The sequence below is a fragment of the Macrobrachium nipponense genome, chromosome 9, assembly GCF_015104395.2.
Source record: "Macrobrachium nipponense isolate FS-2020 chromosome 9, ASM1510439v2, whole genome shotgun sequence".
NCBI lineage: Eukaryota > Metazoa > Arthropoda > Malacostraca > Decapoda > Palaemonidae > Macrobrachium > Macrobrachium nipponense.
Window position 1 is genome coordinate 9,843,097 of NC_061110.1, and position 9,248 is coordinate 9,852,344.

General features: G+C 37.5%; 1 protein-coding gene across 1 annotated transcript; it reads right to left on the minus strand.

Annotated features, from left to right (window-relative positions):
- Positions 1–1,057: 1,057 nt before the first annotated feature.
- LOC135218618 (probable RNA-binding protein 18) lies at positions 1,058–8,530 on the minus strand. Its single transcript, XM_064255051.1, is given in 4 exon segments — positions 1,058–1,554; positions 1,728–1,804; positions 6,196–6,318; positions 8,513–8,530. Coding segments are annotated over 4 exon segments (444 nt in total). The 3' UTR covers positions 1,058–1,328.
- Positions 8,531–9,248: the final 718 nt, after the last annotated feature.

Below are 9,248 nucleotides of genomic sequence, written 5' to 3' on the forward strand. Positions count from 1 at the left end.
CAGAAACAAAAGTATTTGTATATCTAATTAAAATCACTAACCCAAGCTTTCATCTTTAAAAAGATCTCAATATTATTAGCCAGCCCTATCATAATCTAAAATTGTGACTCGGTGGTCTAGGTAAACTGTATAAAGAAAATTTGCATAATATTCAAAGAAAACATCAAGTTAAGGAAGTAAACAATGAATCCGAACTCCAAAGCTTTCAATTACTTCTTTGTCCTCTCCCCTAATTAAAATATCACACTACCAAAAAAAATCCTCCTAAGCAAAGGAAAAATTTAATGTTATAAAATTAGCCAACTTGATCATAGGTAGCTTGAGATAACTGAAATAAAAATACTATCATGGCTTAATTTACTTACAAGATAAAATCTTGGATGAAATATATAGACAGCAAAACAACAATTATTATGAAAATAAATATCACATTCGTAGAAAGAAAGAGAGAGCAAAAACTTATGACGAGTACGAGGCACATAGAAAGTGGCGCTGACCATAGAAAATGAAGGAGATTCTGAAAGGGTGACCATAAAATGTTAAAGTCCATAACCAGAGCACAGGGGGAAGACTGTTTTGTGAGTGAGGAAATGGAAGAGAGATGTGGAATTCAGTGCCTTAAAAACAGACTGAGATGAAAAGACTAGGATGGTTTAGAGATGTGATGAGGAGGGATGATGACCATATAGTCAGAATAGCAGTAGATATAGAAGCAGTAAAACCACAACCTGCAGGAAGGCCCAGAAAATCATGGAGAGGGAATAGATAAAGACCTAGAACTAATGGGGGTTCAGAGATGAAGTGTAAGGAGCAGAGAAAGTGGAGACAGTTCATTGCATATCTGACCCTGTAAAGGGAAAACCTGAATTGCACAAAACCACCAGGCAGGAGTGATTATTTTTCACTTGAGCAAGTTTGAGCAAACAGTAATAACAGAAAAACGGCTACAGATTGACAGCATGTCTCACTGACAAGCAAAACAACATTCTACAGTCTACCCAGAAACCTAAAGGAAAATATGAATGACATTATGAGTAAACATTATATGTCACTGAATTTATTCTAATGATAATGCATTCTGCATTGCCTGATACTACCAAAATCATTGGTAAATAACTGCCTCGAAATGAAGAAAATATTTGGCGACCTGACAAAAATGAGTGATAAAAGGACATACTGTTTAACACGTTCTGACCTTTTTATCTTTCACACAAAAACATCTTCATAACCACCTCTTTTAGAGTTGCATGTCTTCATGGTGTGACTAGCCAAAGAATCATCTTTGCAAATAAAACGCTAAAACTGTTCATAAACCATAAGTTAATATTTCAGCGCTTTTTTGAAGTTCGAGATCTTGGGTATGGATTAGTAGAATATTGAGATCTAGAAGTTGATTTGTGCCCTTGCATCTTTGCTTTTCTTTCAATGAATGAGTATGTTATAGAGGTAGGGTTGGAAGCACTGGCACCTACATCAGGCGTGAGACTGACTTTCAGATTATCTTCTTCAAGTAACTTGAGCTTGGCTTCTAATGCTGCTATCTTACTCTTTTCACTATAAAGAGAAAAAATTATTACAAATTGAATAAAAAAAAAGTATGATTAGTATTACATGGCAAGTACACCATTAGCATGATAAGAAAAGGAAAGAAATCCTCAATAATACAGGAACCAAGAAAACCATTTATGTGAGAAGGAAAACAAATTTTAAGAGATTATAGTACATACCTAATTTGACTAGATTCTGCTTTCCCTCCACTCAGTATAGGAGAGGCTGGTTTCTCTTTACTTCTTTCTTATACACTCTGAAATTAATCAACAAAATGAACAAACAGTTAATATTAAGATAAAGCTGTTGACTACATTTCAATTAAATACCTAATAGTGATAGATTTTATTACATAATACACCCACACTGCTGTAGAGATATGTCATGATAACTGATCTTATAAAATTATATGTTTGAAAGATAATTTGCATTCTTCTAGACATATACAATATCTTAACTTTCATTTAGATATGCAAGTTTTAGTTAGATATGCCTTTGCTAAAACCTGGTCTAGTTTGAAACAATGTACCAAGGTAATTAACTCGCAGCAAGCCTTAGGTATGGGGACCACCAACTCATTTGTTTGTTTTTATTCACTTTTTCCTTCAACAACAGGAACAAAGGAGAAGTTGGTTAGAGTCTACAAGAATATTGGAATATTAAAATATGCCTTTTATAAGGAGACATTCTTTGTGTGAAAGGTATTTCCCAAAGAATATAACTAGTATTCTTCCCACTTAGAAATTCCAGCATCCTAGTCACATTCATGATCAAAAGGAAGGATGACTCCTTTAACCTCCTATACAGACTGGCATGCTGGCATATGTGTTGTAAAGGTGGACAGGACTATGCCAGAGCTTGGCTCTCTTATACCCTTGTTCTAGATAATCATTAGAATCTAGATTTTTCCCACTTGTTACCCAACTGCTAGTTCGAAGGGCAGAGCTATTATTGCAATCAGACTAGAGATAATAATACTTTACTACCCAGATGCCACTTTAACTAATTAAGAGGGAGACAGAGGGAGTAGTCTACCACGTACAAAGACAGTCAGAGATAGGTTTTTTTTTTTTTTTTTTTAACTTACCTGCATTTGACCAGGCAAGCACATGTAAAGATGTGGGCTCCTAGAGAGAGAGAGAGAGAGAGCATTCACTCCTCATACATCTAACCTTTAGTCACCCAAAAACCACAGGCAAGATGCTTTCCATCCAATGGTGCGTGGCTCATTGCAAAACACAATGAGAAGCCATCACAGTCTTAAGGAGACAGCATCCATGAATTTATAAGTGATGTTCTTGAGAAGAAAGAAAAAAGTAAAAGTATCCATGCAGAACAAGACACCTGCCCTCAGTATCTGTGTCACTGAGGAGTTCTGGAATGCCATGAACCCCTGACTACTTAGATCCTTACCTGGTGGTTGGTACATCAGAGACAACCTAAAAGAGAACAAAACTATGCTTCTGAGTGCCTTCATTTTGTGCCTGCCATTACTAATGGTCTTCAACACAACAGTATCTCATTTTGACCCTTGCCTATGAAATCATGGACGGAGGTTTGCATATAGCTCTCAAATCTCTCATAAGGGGCTAATGGGTTCTGAGTTTTTACCACAAACACAGGAACTACACCAAGTAAAAGAAGCCATGCAGCTCACTTATTCTCTTTGCCAACACAAAGGCTTGCAGAGAGACAGCCTTGACTGTGACACTCCAGTCTAAAGCCTCCCTTAGCGACTTATACAGAACTTAAAAGTCACGTCACTCGGAAAGTCTGAGTTTGCAAGCTCAAGACTTCCTTATAAATCAGTATGCCAAGATACTTTGTCTGCTGCTTGGGCTGGAGGTCCTCCTTTCCCCAGTTTACTACAATCTCAGATCGAAGGATGCCAGGGTCTGCAGATCATAGAGATACTTTAGCAGATGCATCCCATGCTGATACGAAAGTGTATGCTTGCATGGACACCTGTGTTGCATTGACAGTTTTGAGCATACAGCATCAAACTAGAGACTATCTATCACAGACAAATCAAGAGGTACTCCCGAGAGTTCTTATGGATCCATATCTGTAAATTCATACTTCTCCAAAAATACAACTAGGAATGTATATATTGCCAATTCACCTAAGATAAGGCCACAGAACCTCCTGCAAGTCCTTCATCTCATTACAATAACTTAGAATAGTAAGTACTATAGCTGCAACAGGAGAGGCAGGAACAAAAGGACCACTGGTTGTAGCAGGCATGGCTATCATACTAATCATCATCCTGTTTCGAGTTGAGCAGGTTCAGCACTGTCCAAAGAAAGCATACTATCCTTGGACGGTCCGACCGATGGGTGAACATCCAGGTCCTTTCTCGGTGGTAGGGGTAGCGGCCTTTGCACAGGTATTGTTGCTTTAAAAAGATATCAATTGTGCCTTTTTAGTTTGGTTTGCCTTTCAACCATACTTCTTCCAGTGTGCAGATGTACAGATCACCAAAACAGGCAACGGACACAGTTTAAGAGATAGCATACACTCCTGAATCCTGACCCCAGTAAACTGAACAAACAGAATGAGGATCAATGTTCATGAGTGACATTGCGTCTACACACCCTGTCATGCTCTAAATACCTACACTAGTCATACTTTTTCCAGAAGAATTAGATAATACTCATTCTTACCACAAGCAAAACAGTCCAACAGCAAGACAAACTTGTAAACAACTATTGGCATGTTTACAGCAAACATCTTAATAACTGGATGGCTGGGAAAATAAAAGAAAACCAACAGTTTAGTGGGTGGGTGGTTCCCTCACTATTTTTCTGCTACTTAACTACCTGGTTACCGGGGTTCAATGACTGGGCCAGCTTTCACCTATGGTACAGAGGATCTATAAAAAAAAGTTAGAGAATAGAATAGAATATAGAATTTAGGCCAAAGGCCCAAGCGCTGGGACCTATAAGGTCATTCAGCACTGAAAAAGGAAATTGACAGTAAAGAGGTTTGAAAGTTGTAACAGGAGGAAAACCACCTCAAAGCAGTTGCACTACTATGAGATTCAGGGCCTCTGTAACACGGTTTTTTCGCAATAACTTTTTATCTATGCATTTCATAAATATAAAGCTTATTCAGAATACATATTATATCAACACATAAATTTTGAGTGTATTCTGCACTACGTAGGTTGAATAAATTTGGTACTTATAATGTAAAAGTGACCTTTTTTGAAGACGGGCCAACTTACTCAGAGAAAAGGTTTCGAACGCACTCGTTACGTAACTTATGGCATCATTTCTTCCCTCTTTCTCGATGGATGATTGGCTATACGTAACGAAGGCTAAACCTCTGGCAACAATGACATACAAATTTAAATACAAGCAAAGCAGTACACCTTTATGAACACTGGAACCTCCCCACTGATAATTGTCATAATGAACAAACCAACAAAATATGTTAATAAATACAAAAACACTTCGATTATTAGTCTAACTCCCAAAATAAGTTTCCAAAGAAATTACAGTCTACTTTATAGGTCACAATCAGATTGACAAGATGTAGGGAATAGTTGGTAATTACCAAAAACATAGTGGACAAGCTTGATTTGATAACTGCTATATCCAATGTCAAGCAATTTTTATTTATTGGCTATCTACCTATTTACTGAAAGAAAATAGCCGGTACCGTATATTGGCTTTAAAACCTTCACCAATAATTATCGTCAGAATGGTGACTTCATGAGGCTCCACCCACTTTCGCCTCATTATAATTCAGGATAACACTGAAGGCTACCATGGGCATTGTTGGATTAGAAAATTTAACTTCTGGCTATAAAAACTAATTTCTCGAGTAGTTGTAAGAAGTGCTAAATGATCCTCAAGGATCCCAGCAGTTGGTCTAAACGTTTAATTCATGTATATTACTGCTATACTGTTGCGGCACTACTGCTACAGTAGTATTACTACGCTAGCACTGATACCCCACCACATCTATGTATCGTTCCACCATTCATAAAGTCTTTGGGTTTCAGAGCCGATGGCATTTCTGTCTGGTGGATGGGCGGGGCAACATTTAGTCAAAAGGTGTTTGTTTACCTTGCTTACGTAATGAATGTTTTTCGACTATTGGCTCGTAATCATTGGCCATGGCGTCGGCTAGATCATTTTTACTCTATAAAAATTAAAACTATCGGGTTTAGGTTATTGATAATGCTGACAAAATTTGTGTGTGGTTGTAAAATATACATATGTCAACTTTCAGCTACATCCGATGCTTTGACAAGGAGCAAAGTCCAAAAAACCGTGTTACAGAGACCCTGAATCTCATAGTAGGAAACCATTTTTAGAGGGTTTAAAGTCAGACGGAAGGTAGAGAATGTGAACGGAAGTACAGTACACATAAGAAATGAGAGAGGTTGCAACTAGGGCTGAAGGGATGCTGCAAAGACCCTAAGTAATGCCTAAGGTGCGCTGACAGCACTACCTCTCCAAGGGACCACATCCAGATACCAAAGTGTCATAAGTTTTCATTATCTACAAGAACAGGCACACAATTTTTTTTTCACATCATAACACACCAGTCCAACTATAATACAATGATGCTCTTTTGTATGCGTAAATTACTCCTTATTTCTACAAAAATACAAAACAACCCAGAAATGTTCATTACCTCATCTTGTGCGTGAGCCAATTTCACTGCTATCCATCTGCCGAAGATGACCTTACCGTCGAGCATCTGCATGGCCGCGTGGGCTGCTTGTGAAGATTTAAAGGTAACGAAGGCATATCCCTGCTACAGACGGAATTCCTGACGTTCATCCCCAGGCACGCTACTGTGGCGCTCGCACGAGAGAATCCCCGAGACCTTCGAGGCGAGATCCACGGCTTCGCCCAAGACCGGCCCAACCAATGAGAATGCAACTCTAGGTCCGAGCCGCTATAAATACCGTTCCGCAAACTTTCTTGCTACAGTTACTTCAACCGACTCGTCAGAAGATGACCTACGAGAAGGTCGAAACGTCACGTGATACCAGCTATACCAGCACCAATACCAGCCCTTAAACCTAAGGCGACCCCGGCCCGAACTGGACTACGCCTACGGAATAATACCAGCACTGACGACGACCCCTGCTTGACCTGGACCTGATATCTTGTTCTAATAAAAGATTCCTTCAGCATTTATAATTTTTGAAAATTCCCAATATGAATATTGGCCAGTTACTCAGAAACATCGCTGAGCCTGAGAAGCGAATTGTAAGGAAAATAGAAAAAACAATATATAAAATCAACTCGCTTAATTCTGCCATCCTTTTTAACAGCATTTGCCTAAAAGAGGGTCTTCTACCAAAATATTATTATTATTATTATTATTATTATTATTATTATTATTATTATTATTATTATTATTATTATTATTATTATTATTAACATTATACATTCTACATCATTCCATTTGTTTTTTCCCTTTTGTGAGTCCCTTCAAAACCAACAGAAAGATAATATCCAAAATTTTGCTATTCAACTTAAACCAACTTCAATGAAAGCTTCCACTCTTGACAGTAATATTCCTAATATACTGGAATACTCTGAGGAGAAATGTTATCACTTCCCCAGTTCCTCCTCCAATGATCTAAGAATTAGTAATTTTGCAAAAGGAAAGCTTCCATTAAAAGCTGTCCAAAATCAGTAGTATGAAATGGAAACAAATTCCATTCAGTTTCTTCCACAACGTGTAACGAGCAGTGTTACTTAAACCCGCAGATCTAATGATAGAGATAGAATCTGATGGTATGTTAGCTGCAGTAATATGTTATTGACATTCCATGAGAGTGAGAGAGTTTGACGGCATGTTATCTGCAGTAATTTTAATTCTCAACTCTTATGAGAGAGAGAGAGAGAGAGTTGCAAATAACTGTAAATCCCCAGAAACCTTTATTCAGTGTTCGAGGCCTTCGCCTAAATCCACTGAATATTATCCAACTTCTTGACACTGACTCTGAAGACCAGGCTACCGATAAAGCAAAAATCCATTCGCTAGTCGTTCTGTGGGATAAAGGAAAACTATATTCTTATAATGATATTATGAGAGACCATCCATTATAATATAATATTCCATCTTTTCGGAACTGAATTCTCAGTTCAAGTGTATTTTCCACTTAGCGAAGCAAAACGCAATATTTCTCTCTATAAGGGGACAAGGGACCACTTCAATTCCTGCATTAACATTCGACAGCAGTAAATACTTTACAAGAGACAAAAAAAATTGGAATGATGCAAATTAAGTGGCTGCCAACATTCGTTCTCGGAGAAAAGGAATTTGTCCTGAAAATACTTTCGGTTGCTGATTTCGTTATAGCAGCCGTTTCGTATAGATGCGGAGAGAGATGTATCAGTTTGAAACCCAACGAACGGGCATGAAATTATTGCTGATAAAACAGCCGATTTCCTGGTTTGATGAACTTTTTCTATATTTTATCTCTAATAAGCTTTCTCATTAGTTTTTACTCTTACTTATTCGGAACAGCCTCCCTTCCCTACTGAGGATGTCGTGCAATTGGAACCTCTTCAGAAGTTCAAGCGAAGAAGATGCAATGCATTACTACCCTAATACTATTCTCCTTGCTTTTTCATACACTTTCTATCTATTTATTAATATATTTTTCCTTTTTTTAATAGGTGAGATGATATCTTTCTGTATTTCAGTTAACTTCTGTTACTTCTTCCCAATGGACACCATATTCTTTGGAAGCTTGAATTTCAAGTCAATGGCCTCTTTGGTAGCCTTGTTCCATATGAATAGGTCTCTCATCTGCATAATAATAATAATAAATAATAATAATAATAATAATAATAATAATAATAATAATAATAATGATAATAATAATAATAATTCCAAATCTCCGGAGACATCTAACATTTTGTGGTTCCAAAAGAATGCCATTTACCGATTCATTTTCATTGATTTCTCAAAGGAAAAAAAGATTTACTGAATAAGCAAGTGTCATGCTCAGTATCTGATGATTAATTTACAACAGGTTATGCTAGTTTGTCTATTAAGTGATAGAGTTAAGGAATATGCTTTTAGGAGAGGTGAGGCCTTTTGAACTTAGGTTAGAATTAGTGCTCCTTGCCTAGAGGCTGAAGGCCTACCTACCTACCTTCCTGTCAGTTTCGAGTGAAAGGCCAAAGAGTGAATAGGAAGGAATCTCGCTCAATGATACACCAGTTCTTGGACATGGGAATCGTATCCCATAGTATTATTATTATTATTATTATTATTATTATTATTATTATTATTATTATTATTATTTTATTCAGAAGATGAACCCTATTCTCATATGGAACAAGGCCGCTACAAGCTTCCAAAGGATATGAAGGTGTTCGTTCATTAGTAAGAAGTAAGAGGCGGTAAAGGGAAACACAGAAAGAAAAGATCCCACTTATTGAAAAAGCGCCTCAGTGGCGTGGTCGGTATGGTGTTGGCGTGTCACCTCGGTGGCCGCAAGTTCGATTCTCAGGCATTCCATTGGGGGATGAGATATGTGTATTTCTGGTGACAGAAGTTCACTCTCGACGTGGTTCGGAAGTCACGTCAAGCCATTGTTGGCCCCGTTGGTAAATAACCACTTGAGATAGTCTGTATACTCAACTGTCTAACGATTGTTATTCTCCGAAGTAATATTCATATAACTGTTATGCTAATTATTGCTGTAATAGTTCTTA